Source organism: Chiloscyllium plagiosum, chromosome 20 (genome assembly GCF_004010195.1).
Source record: "Chiloscyllium plagiosum isolate BGI_BamShark_2017 chromosome 20, ASM401019v2, whole genome shotgun sequence".
In the NCBI taxonomy this organism is placed as follows: domain Eukaryota; kingdom Metazoa; phylum Chordata; class Chondrichthyes; order Orectolobiformes; family Hemiscylliidae; genus Chiloscyllium; species Chiloscyllium plagiosum.
Genome location: NC_057729.1, coordinates 35,874,048 through 35,886,531, shown reverse-complemented (window position 1 = coordinate 35,886,531; position 12,484 = coordinate 35,874,048). Strand labels below are relative to the sequence as shown.

The 12,484-nt window shown below is 38.4% G+C and overlaps 2 protein-coding genes across 12 annotated transcripts in view; one reads left to right on the top strand and one right to left on the bottom strand.

The window, feature by feature from the left end:
* The window catches only part of dnmt3bb.1 (DNA (cytosine-5-)-methyltransferase 3 beta, duplicate b.1), a 334,528-nt gene that overhangs the window by 275,136 nt on the left and 46,908 nt on the right, over positions 1 to 12,484 (bottom strand). For 6 of the 11 annotated variants that reach the window (XM_043710530.1, XM_043710537.1, XM_043710539.1 and 3 more), the window contains exon 1: positions 7,955 to 8,163. The exons of 1 other annotated variant lie outside the window; for it this stretch is intronic. The gene's annotated coding sequence lies outside the window, so the exon portion shown is untranslated. Of the gene's footprint in view, positions 1 to 1,000; positions 1,046 to 7,954; positions 8,164 to 12,484 lie in introns of those variants that run through there. 4 more of the 11 variants (XM_043710531.1, XM_043710538.1, XM_043710535.1 and 1 more) reach the window with 2 other exon arrangements.
* The window catches only part of commd7 (COMM domain containing 7), a 22,623-nt gene continuing 18,428 nt past the window's right edge, over positions 8,290 to 12,484 (top strand). Inside the window, exon 1 of the mRNA XM_043710548.1 lies at positions 8,290 to 8,496. Within this exon, the coding sequence (XP_043566483.1) occupies positions 8,413 to 8,496 (84 nt within the window). The 5' untranslated portion in view covers positions 8,290 to 8,412. The remainder of the gene's footprint in view (positions 8,497 to 12,484) is intronic.

The following is a 12,484-nucleotide window of genomic DNA, read 5'->3' as shown; positions in this document are numbered from 1 at the left end:
TGATCTATGATCTCATTGCTCTTACAATCAAGCAGATAGAGCAGGTCATCTAATTCTAAACATCAGATAAGCTGCTCCTCTGTAGAAACAACAGACCAGTAATAACTATTTATACCCCTTGAGAGTTACTGGGCAGAACCTAGAGCATAACCTTGTGTATATTTGGAGGACTTAATCAGGCAAGAGTGTAGCTGATGAAAACCTGCCCACTCCCGCCTTCACTCCAACTAATTCTTTGGCAAGAAGGCCTATGGACAATTTTCCTACCCTCCCAACAACTGAGATGCATAAATGCCCAACTAATACTCATATTAGTTGGGTCTCATCTTAAAGTCATTTGTATTAACCCAGTGACAGGTGGTGGGCTCATTGTGTGGGGAGTAGGACAAACAAACTCATTCAGGTTAGTGTGTGGATTCGTGGGGCTTGGGGAATTGTAGGGAATTTGGTTCTTCCTGCATTTTCTGTCAATCACCTTGCTCCCTCCCCACCCTTTGCACCCCAACATTCAACTTCCTCCCAGCATTGTGCATCCCTGGCCTGGGAGCTAGCCACTATTATAGAGTTTGGGTGGATGTCATTATAGCAGCCTCCTTAGCACCACTGTTCTCTGACTGGCTTGGCACCTCAACAGGCTCGTAAGGTGCATCAGTGAAGCAAGATGCAGTGAGCCTTCTAGTTGAGAGTCAACATGGGCTCTCACCAACTCTCCTTACAGCAAAGATCCTGTCACCGCCAAAAGATTCCGCCATCATTTTTCTAAACAGCATGGTTCTGGTCAGAAAATGAGAAAACAAATCTCCGTGCCAAATTATCAGCTTGCTGTCCAACAGAACAAATAACATGTGTAATGGAAGAAAAAAGAGTGATTTATTGTCTTGACTCTGTTCAAGATTGGGATTGGGCAATAGAAGTGAAATAATTTCTAATCTTATTAAACATTCTTTCCACACAAAATGTTAACTTGTATAAAATTGTGAACCAAGAACTGAACACTTACAGAAGGATTTTGTGGAAGAGCACATTAAAATAAATGTCTTCAATTCTGAAATGGACAAAAGAAATAAAAAAATTGTGATTATTTTGATTAATTTTCTTTGAAATATATGGTCACCTTTTAAATAATCATTGTCTATGATGTTTTCAATAATCAATATTAGATAATAATTACAGTAAGGAAGCAGTCTGTTTGGCGAAGCAGTTTTGATATACATAAGCAACAGATCTATGATAGCTTTGTTTCCATCTTCTCTCCAATCATGTAACTAAGATTGTTTTCACTGAGAGGATTTTAAAAGTCGAAAGTTTCTTCCCATTTTCTGTCTGGCATTACTTATTTTTAATCTTACAATAATGTAGCTTCATTGATCCTAAACCTAGGGAAACAGTTGTTTCTATTTTCTTTGTCCAGTCCTCTCAAAATATGTACACTATTTTTATCAAGTTACCTATAATCTTATTTTCTAATAAGATCCATTTCAATCTTTCAAGTTTTTCTTTATTTTCGTATTTCTTCAGAACAGACAAAATTTTAATTAATCTGCACTATCCTCATCCAATGTGTGATGATGCTGCTCCTTAACAAGATTAGGTTATCCTTGGTTTTGTTTCAGGAGATGGTAAAGACACAAACTCTGAAATGACTGGGGTTAATCTACTTAAGAACGATTTCAAGTTTTAAAAAATACACTTGTAAAATGAAAGGGGAGTGGCCAGTTCTCCAACAACACCACATTATAGTCCAACAGTTTATTTGGAAGCACTAGCTTTTGAAGCACTGCTCCTTCATCAAGTGGTTACTTCCAAATAAATCTTTTGGACTGTAACCTGATGTTGCGTGATTTTTAACTTTGCCCACACCAGTGAACATTGGTTCCCCCACATCATGGTCAGTTCTCTCAGCTCAGTTTTTCTCTGGGTTAGTTTGGTTTGGATTTTAGCAGCCAGTTGTGAAGCTGCTAGACCCAAGAGAAGCAGGTCCACGCTGACCCTCCCTCTCTCTGACTTCTCTCCAACAAGATCCTGTGTTTGATTTTATCTTTTTTTGCAAAAGATGGGAATTGTTGTAAAAATTTGGAACAGTATCATAAGTTGGGATAATCTATTGGGTTTTCGGATAGGTTAAGTTATTCGGAATTCTGTTCTTTTTTATTTGTGTTTCATTTGGTAATCTTGTAAACAAATTCTGTTTTGTTTAAAACTAAATGGTTTGACCAGCTGCACCTCCCCTAGAATATCCACTTAACACCTGCTTAAAACAACTAGCAAAGTTAGGGTCTGGGCTACTTTTTTGAAGGGGTCTGGCCTCACCCATAACAATTGCATTAGGATCCTTACTACATTGTGGAGTCCAAAACATCCACAAGACTTTATTACCATTAAATACCAATATTTTATGCAGATTCATGATTTAATCTTGAGTGTTGTAAGCTACATCTCTTGCCATTATTCCAGGAAGTTTATTTAATGGCTTTAATGAAGTCTTACTTTTAATGTTTTGAGCATCTGAACCCAAGTAATTTTATTCATCCATGTTACCAGCTCTTCTACCATTCAAAGTTTAACAAGAGGGCAATCAGTAGAGTGTGTATCTCCACTGCTCAGTTCTAACCCAACATTTTTAGAATTACTCAGCTCTTCTTCAAGGCCTTTCCCTGTTTGGTTGATGTCCTACAAATACAACATTGAAAAAAATGTATTAACATCTTTGATATCAATAGGCAGGTTTCAGAACAATCCATGTCAAACAACCTGCTTTGAAAACTGCTCATAGTTGACAACTGCAACAAATTTCAGTGCAATAGCTACGGCAATCCAAAATGATCAACTTCATACTAAAACAAAAATCCACAACACAGAACAAAAAAAATCAATCTTCCCTGTTTTCTAATGTTAATAGATCTTTAAAAAAGACTTTTAGGAGCAGGAGCCACATCCTCAATGAAAACTGAACAGTTCCTTCTTGGGCCATACATTCTGTGTACCTAGCTTTGCTGAAATCCATCCATTAGTTTTTGAGATACATTGAGGTATTCTGAGATAAACAGACCAACAAGCAGGAATGAAAACATTGCTTCCACTCATCTTCACTTGTGGATGTAATTATTACATTTGCTATTTGTATGCTAATATCACCATGTTAGTAACATCCCCCTTCAGCTTTCTTTCAAACTCAAAAATAGTTAATTATCTATTTTGTTATGATGCGTGTAAAATTGTGAACCATCCTCTCTGGTCTTAATTCCAAATCATAAGAGACAGTGAGCAAAGTGGTCCCAAAACATACCATTGCCAACTTCCAACCATTCTGAGAACTGCCTTAATATTTATGACAGGTCTTACACCTTCTAACTAGATCATGATCTAATTTTCCAACTTCCATCTAATACCATGACATTTAATTATTTCCAATAGTCTTCAATGTGTAAAAGACTTTCTGAAGTCCACGAGCCCCACATTCATTGCCTCTTTTCATACACATACTACCTCTTCAAAGAAGTTCATTTGATTTATCAGGCAGAATTTTCCTTTCTGAAATCAAATTTTAGTTAATTCAACCCATTTTTTTATTATTTTCAGCTATTATTTAATTTTTTTTCCTCTCTACCATCATTGAAGAACTATGTGGCATGTAATATCCAGATTAGTTCCCTCTTTTTTTGCAAATAGCTATTCTATTTCATTGCCAAGTCCAGGTTCAGTACATGCTCACTATTAGATACAGAGTAAAAGTTCTTTTCACATCTCTTCCCTCATTTCCTTAAGATTAGTGAGTGTAGTTCAGTAGGTTCCAGCAATCTGTACCCATAGCTTTTCTCCAATAGTTTCCTTTTATTTATCAAACCATCACTCACCCTGCTTTTCACTAATCTGTCTCTCCCCAGTATTCTTCTCTTTTGTAAAATGTCATTTGTAAAACCTCCAAGGCAGAGGTCACACAACACCAGGTTATAGTCCAACAGGTTTATTTGAAATCACAAGCTTTTGGAGAGCAGCCTCCTAGTCAGGTTAAGTGACAGAGAAGAGCACACAGACACAGAATTTATGAACACAGAGATCAAAAGATCATTCAACCAGTGTGAGTGGTGTCAAATAATAAGTCTCTGCATGTGACCCCAAGTGTAAGATGGTGTGAGTACTGTCAACAGTTGAATTAGAAGTGAAGGGATGACCTATAATTTGATTAAATGAGGCAAAGAGATAATTCCAAAAAACTAACCCTGCCATGGAAACCTCTGCAAGACATGTTAGATCACCAACATGGATACTACCATCATACGTGGGAACACCACCGAGCACAGACACAGTATATACTCATGTGACTCGGTAAATGTTGTCTATCTCATACCCAGCAGGCAAGGATGGCCCGAGGCATGGTATATTGGAGAGACCATGTAGACGCCATGACAACGGATGAATGGACACTGTGCAACAATCGCAGGACAAATGTTCCCTCCCAGTCGGTTAACATTTCAGCAGTCCAGGACATTCAGCACCTGATCTTCGGGTAAGCATCCTCCAAGGCAGATTTTGAAGTACACAATGCAGAATCAATGAAACTGATAGCCAAGTTACATATCCATGGAGATAGCCTCAACTGTGATCTTGAGTTCATGTCACGCTGTATATGATGCCACAACACTGTTCTTTATCTTCCTTACTGTCCTGTTTTGACACCATCACCCTAATAAATTGTCATGATCTTTCTACCCTAACTGGTTTGTACAGTTTAAGATTACTTATTATGGGTTAGACCCTCGGCATGAGACTCTTATTCCTATCATGTTATTCCAGTCATTTGGTCTGTCTCCAGCACCACCTTATTTTTAATTTTTTGTAATTATCTCTACCTCCTTTAATCAGATTATAAGTCATCCCTTTGCTTGTTATTCAGCTGTTGACACTTACACAGTCTGACACTTTTGATCACCTGCACAGACTTATTATTCAACACTCAACTCAAACCAGTTGTATGATCTTATGATCTCTTTTCCCTTTATCTTTCTGCCTATAAATTCTGCGTGTGTGCTCTTCTCTGTCACTTCACCTGGTTAGGGGCGATCCTCCGAAAGCTTGCGATTTCAAATAAACTTGTTGGACTGTGACCTGGTGTTGTGTGACTTTAGGTTTTGTCCATTCCCATTCAACCCTGGCACTTCCACTTTATCTGTTTCGTCAAATATGTAGTACTTGTTGTGTCATAGTACCTATTTATTCTTTGCAGCTCATTTTTCTTTTCAACAGTTCAACTAATGTAAAAAAAACTATTTTGTTGATATATTACTGTTTTCTTTTAAACCCATCTCAGATTTTTCTTCTAATATTTTGTTTTCCATGTGGTTTTAAATAAAAACTGTATCCTTCTTTTCTTGTATTTTCTGTTACTTTTAATCAAATCTTTAAATTCCAAGTAGCCATTTCAATTTTAATTTCTAACTTCTTTACTCCAAGTTTCAGAACGTCATTTGTAAAGTGGTTTGTTTTGAAAAGAATGTATTTATTTCATAACTTTATAATCTCCTTTTACATAAAATACTCCAATTGTTGACTTATTGTCTGGAATTCTATTCTGACTTTACATCTTACCTCAGCCAACTCAACTCTCCTCTTTTTAAAATGTGTCTTTTGTGAGGAAGGAATTACTCAATTACTGGGTAATTAAACATTCTGGAACAATAACTAATTCCTACTCATCTCCTCTTCCTTTTCTGTTCAACTTCAGACAACAAGAGTCTGTAGTTCCCAATTATTTAAAAATATTTTAGTTTTGATTTCAAACTACATCAACTCTGAATCGCTTATTTTCTTGAGTAACTGGTCTTCACTGCAGCATGTACTTTCTCCTTCACTAATGCTATGAAGTAATATTAATTTATTGTTTTCCATTACTTCCACTCTATGTATTTGGGCATTAAACTTATTAGCATCTCAACTCTAAACTTGATTTAGATCCTCAAAGTACTGAGATAGGATTAAAATAATACTGCAAAATGAATTTGTCCTGTTTAATATTTTACACTGTTTGTGTAGTTTATCTGGTTTCTCTCATGTTGCACTATTTTAGAATTTTAATGTCAATGCAATGCTATAAACATTAATAATGATCCCGAAACAAATCAAATATAGCTGAAGGTGTTTCTTTCTGGAAAAGACCTATCAAGATAATGTATTTTTTTTTATTTTTGAACTATTAACATATTGCAGGTACACAACAGATTGTTTCTCTTACAATCAGTAGAAGATAATTAATACCTAACTACAGTTTTAAAAAATATCATATTTAAAAGAGGAGAAAAAAAAGTCAGAAACTTGGAAAACAGAATCATCCAGGCACTATGGTTGGCATGTACAATAAAAATCAAAATTAAGGTTAACTATGAATACCTTACAGAATATAGACAATGAACTACATAAATAGTTCAACAGCTTTAAAATTCATAAATTTGTTTCTCGAACATTACAAGATTATTTTGTATAATTGTTTGGAGTGGATACAAAGTAAACGAGATTGATAATGTTATACCTAACTGTTTCAGGCTAAAACAAATTGGCTGTAGTGAATACTTGTACAATAAGTTAATTTTCCAAGGATTCAAACTTTAAAATTTATAGTTAATATGTATGAAACAAACGTGTTCAAACAATTATCATTATGATACATCGGTTTGCATCAATCTCACAACAATCAACACCCCATTCATAAAATCACAATTATTTAGTTCAACACAAGAATTTTGTATGTTTTACAGTGACTCTGGGTTTTCATATTGTTCTACTCATGAAGAATTCTGATTTGTGAAAAGTTCCAATTGCCTACTCGCAACCCACTCCTGAAGACACATTTTCGTCGGAACAATGGATTATATCAAGGAAGTCTTCTTACATATATAGTTTCAATGAAAAGGGTTAAACGCGTATACAGATGTTAAAGGAAAGTTTATCAGTTTTATACAAAGAAATTTTAACATGCCAGCGATCGCAAGTGCAGCATTGACCATCGAATGCTGTAGAAACGTTTTAAAAGTTGATGGCGGAACGCAAGTTAAATTTCATTTTGCATTCATTGATCTGGTAAGGTCTCCAAGACGTCATTTCGTGCCGGTGACGGACGTATGCAAGCTGAGCAAAGATTATTTTAAAGTAGCGAATGCTTTGCAACTCAAATGAAATTTTACAATCCACGACCTCCACGATCATCTGGATTCAAATCTCAGCTTTTAACACGAAATATATTTAATATATTATAATTAAGTCATCTGACTTCCTTCGAGACCCTCCTACTGGAGCTATTATTATTTATAACACAATATGCTACTGCCACCTAACTGAGCTTTTGACTAATTCATGCTTGAATGTTACAACATCCCTGAACGCAAAATACTGTAAAGATATATATTGTAAAAGCAAAAAAGGTAAACTCATGAGTTAGCCGGTATAGATTCTAAAATGAAAACAAAGCTCAGGAGTGAATTAAACAAACGAAGCAAGCAGCGTTTCAGCTTCTGAATGGTATTCACCAGATAAAGAAATCAATTGCAGATAAAAAAATAATAATCTTAACTGCAAAGTCAACTTGGATTTTTTTGATACATTTTAACACATACCTACAATGACCGTTTTATACTAACCTTTCTCCGCGATACAATAAAACTAACTGAAGCAGCACGCACGGAAATGGGTTTGTAACAAAGGAAAGACTGCTGGCAAACTGAAGTGTCAAAAACTACAGAATGAAGCGTTGCAACAAAGTGTCACTCGCCACTGAAACCATCGGGATTGTACAAAAGCGGGATTTTTTGTTGCATTTTAATAAGGGACAACCCAAACGAAGGAAAAATTCGTAAAAGGAAGAAAAGAAAACAAATCAGCCCTGGCATTAAAAAGCCAAGTCAGCAGAAATGAAAGTGCAATACACACAAAAGTAATGCAAAGATTTAGTTGTATTTAAACTTACTCGGTGTGTGTCGGATGCTTCAGATTGTGCCTTGCGGGTGTGTGTGTATGCGATGCAGATTCTGCCAGCTCTCACCCACCCCCCCACCACCCAGACGCACTGTCGATACAGCTGCAGGGAATTGGATTGTAATCATTCGCGACTGTAGACACCAGGCGTGACTTTTCGCGGGACTCGAAACCCTCCCACCGAAACTGCGCCTGGATTTACCACCTCGCCAAAGGCACGGCCTGCTTTCAGCTGGCTGGGGAAGCACCTGAACCTCGTTATAAAATGTTTTCGAATTTATTCCATGCTATTTGCAGGTTCCGCGTTTACTTTCTGTTTCTCTCTCTGTGCACAAGCCCACTCTCCTCGAGTGTGTCGAAAGTGCGGGCTGTGAGCTGCAGGCCATCCCGTCTCCTTCCTGCTCTTCACTCTGGCTGGAAGGAGCAAGACCAGAGGCAGTGAAGGGGAAGATGCACAAGTTGCATTTCAGCGGGGACCCTGTACCGGATTGTGTGTTGAACGACATCCAGACACTTAATAAACTCTCCAGCCAGGTAACTGCTGTGAATGGAAGTCATTTTTAATATTGTTTAGTGAATGTGAGTGTTTGAATTTGCAGGAAGAGGCTTCAGATCCAATAACATATCTAGTAAACATCAAGAAAGTCATAGGAATGACATTTACGATCAGCAATGGACGTGCGTATTAGTAATTCATTTAAGCACATGGAAGTGGTCGGAGATCAACTGGATATCTAAAACTAAAGCATTAAATATTTGAAAAACAAACAGAGCAGGCCGGCCATAGTCTGTATAGTGAAAATAGAAACCAAATCTTCTGGGTGTTTGTCCTTCATAACTACTGATAAGATAGTGATTGAAATCATGAAATTACATCTGTTCGACCACAAGTCAATTATATTTCCATAGAAATTCATTACAGCCCTTAACAGCTGTCATCCGTTTGAAAATGACTAAAATAAACCTGGATGCCGAGTCTATCTTTAAAAAAAAAAGTAATCGTCACATTGTAATTGTTTCATTGTATTGAAACTGGAAAATTGCTCAAAAGGAGACACAATGTATTTTAATTTACTGTGGTAAACTGCAAGATTAGTAGATAATTACATTTCTAATGTATTGTCATTTGTTCTACCCTCTTCCTTGTCTCAGCAGCTACTGGGTTTGGAAAGTTTTCAATCCTGTTTGAATGCTTTTCTGAAAAAAGATCTCTGCAAATACTGAAATTCTTGGTGATTAATCACCATCCAGTCCAGCCCAATCCAATCCAATATCCTAATATGTAGAAGACTGCCAGCTACCTGCAGGAGAACAGTGTCTTTTAATAGAAAATATTAGGAACCTTCAAGAGAAGTAACAAGCAGATTCTTTCCATAATTTTGGATATGACCATTTCAGTGAATTCCCTTGTGTTTTCTCAAGCAGTTCTCCTCTGCTCACATTATTAATTATGCATTCAGGCTCCACTGTGCCGTTGTGCAGTGTTGTGGTCAGCAGATGAGAAACTGCTCGCTGGGACCTTCTGATGTTCATGTTGAGGATGCCATATTTAAACACCAGCTGCATACCAATTCACATGCCCACAAACTATTAACTGCCCTTCACAGTGTGTTGCTGCACAACACGAAAGAAGATGTCTGAGAAAGGAAGGTTGACACCCAATTTAACGGGCAGGGAGTTGGAGATGCTGGTGGATTCAATGGTGGAAAGGAGTAATGTGCCAACAAGGGAGACCACACCACTAGATACTGCCAGCCTAGTCTGAAATAGCCACCTAGGTCTGTGGTTTTAAAAAAAAAGTGCAATAGTATCTTCAGCAGGTTAATTACATTCTATGCTTTGTGAAGGTGAGTACCAACACCAACCCTCTGCTATCCTATCCCAACTCTAACTCTGCCACTGCACACACTTCCCACCAAGGCACATGGTCTACCACTCTTGCTATTGCATGCAGCATTTTTTCTCAATTATTATTACTAACCTTATCCCTTCACCAAATACAAAGGCTTCCTGCTCTCTGTGCATCCTACTCACGCACTCGGACACTTCATCAGCTTTGCTTCTCCTGCATCACCATGCGTAATTCTAAGTCATTTTCATCACACACCTTCAGTTTGTCTCATTACAGGGGGAAAAAAGTCCACATTTCTCTCCTCTGACACCCCTCCTTTCCACCAATCAAGAAGAAGATCCTTGACTTGCAGACTGTCACTGCTCATGTGATTGTGATGCTGAGACTTCCATATTAATGCTACCAAATAAGCTTCATTATGCAAGGCTGGTCTCACAATTAACACCACTGAAGGAATTCTTAACATTCTCAACCTTCTATCCATATTGTGCAACTAATTTCCCTTCTTGCCTTAAGTAGGCACCAGCTGTACCCACACAGCACCACCTCCACTTCTGAGGAAGATCCTCAGGCTGCACTGGCATCCTACACCCTGAACAAGTTCAGATACTTTCATCTTGATGGGTTTTTATTTATGGAACACATTCTTTTACATCTTTGCCACTGGCTCAGGAAGAAATTGCCAGGTGGTTAGCACTCATAGGACTGCCAGAGACTAAGCACCTCCTCAGCCCCAACCATTAGATGACACTGTGATGTCAGCCATTAATAACTTTGTGCTAATGCACGAGCAGCAGGCAGGTTTGTCAGACGTAATTGGCAAACTGGATCAAAGTTGGGAAAGTTCATTAGTGTTATGGTGGCTGAATTTGGCATGGTTACATGTGGCAGTTTCTATGGATAGACTGTTGACAATCATGGAAAGCTAGGTCCAGCAAAATGCTCAGAAATGTCTGGAGATGCACACAGCTGAATTCCCAAGCTTTTGCTTTGGTGCTGTGCATGAACAGCAGAGCAACAGGGGATGAGGGACCTCTCCCTCATTCTACATACCTTAACCTGTAAAGGAGACAGGGTGGTACCAGCAAGCACCCGAACAAAAGAGGAAACACAAGCAGGCCTCTCTAGACTTTTATTACAAAGACAGCTGCCTCTCCACTTCCAGCCTGCTTGTGACCACAAAACCCTGTGAGTGTGAGTCTGCATCTTAACAGAACACTGTCTAGCCCTTTTGCTACAAATGCTCTTGGGGCCATCGATCTGAATCTGCAAGGACAACAAGTTCCACAGTAGGGTAGGCTCCTTCAGCTGAGGACATCAGGGCTGCATCTAGGCATGATGGGAGGGCAAGAAAAAAAGGAAAACCTGCTGAGGGCATATGGATGGTACAGGGAACATTTACTTGTAAATAGGAATGCACACCAGTAAATATATTTGCACTTTAAATCATCACCTGTCTGATTGACTTTCAGTTTAGTTTTAGAACCCACAATCAATTGAAAGTTACTCTTTCCTGCACATTACAAGGTTAGAACTTTGTTTGAAGGAGTGCTCCTCTTTCCCCAATGCCCATCGGAACATAACTTTGTTATTTTGAATTTGGAAGGATTAGGTACTGTAAATCCTTCAGTCAGTTAGTAATGTTAACTTGTCCAACATAACAGGAAAAGCAAAAAAAGTACATTTGCTTTGGGGCCTAAACAGGGGCTGTTTGTCTTTGGATAACCGATAAATCGACAACCGCTGAATTATGTCTCCACTCAACTATTTGTAGCATATGTCAATGAAGTCTTGTCTGGCTTGTTGCCCTTGACACATACTGCTATGTCATGGTGATGTTCCTCCCAGTCATTGACTTATCCTCAGAAGACTCTGCCATTCCCCTGGTTCTTCAGGGTCCACCACATCCCCTCTGTGCCTAATCCGGCAGTGCAGAGCAAAGCATGCTGACATTATGTGGCACACTGTAATCGAACCTCATCTTTAGAATGCCTGTCATCTGCTCCATAATGGTGCTAGTGAGAGAATGGGCTGCATTGTACTTACGTGAAGCCTTGGGTAGCTGTGTAATGGGTTTTGAATGCGTTTGGGAATTGTCTGCCTTAGGTGACACCTTGGAGGTCGCTTGTGATCACTTTTAGAAATTTATCACTTACTGAATATATACGTAACCATTCACCTTGATACTAAAGATGCAATTGCAAGCAATACCAACTTTCCTGCTTGTTTACTATTGTGGAAAAGTTAAACAGTAAACTCGGCTTAAATCTCGATTGTTACACTATCCTGCTCAATATTCTGGAAACTCCATGTTTACATGTATGTTTTAAATATCTAAAAATATCATAGCTGTTAATTTAGATAAATGTGAGGTGCTGCATTTTGGAATGGCAAATCAGAGCAGGACTTATACACTTAATGGTAAGGTCCAATTGGCACCAATGACATAGGTAGGAGGAGGGCTGAGGATGTTAGGCAGGCTTTCAGGAAGCTAGGTTGGAAGCTCAGAGTTAGAACGAACAGAGTTGTTGTCTCTGGTTTGTTACCCGTGCCACGTGATAGAGAGTCGAGGAATAGGGAGAGAGAACAGTTAAATGCGTGGCTACAGGGATGGTGCAGAAGGGAGGGATTCCGGTTTTTGGATAACTGGGGTTCTTTCTGGGGAAGATG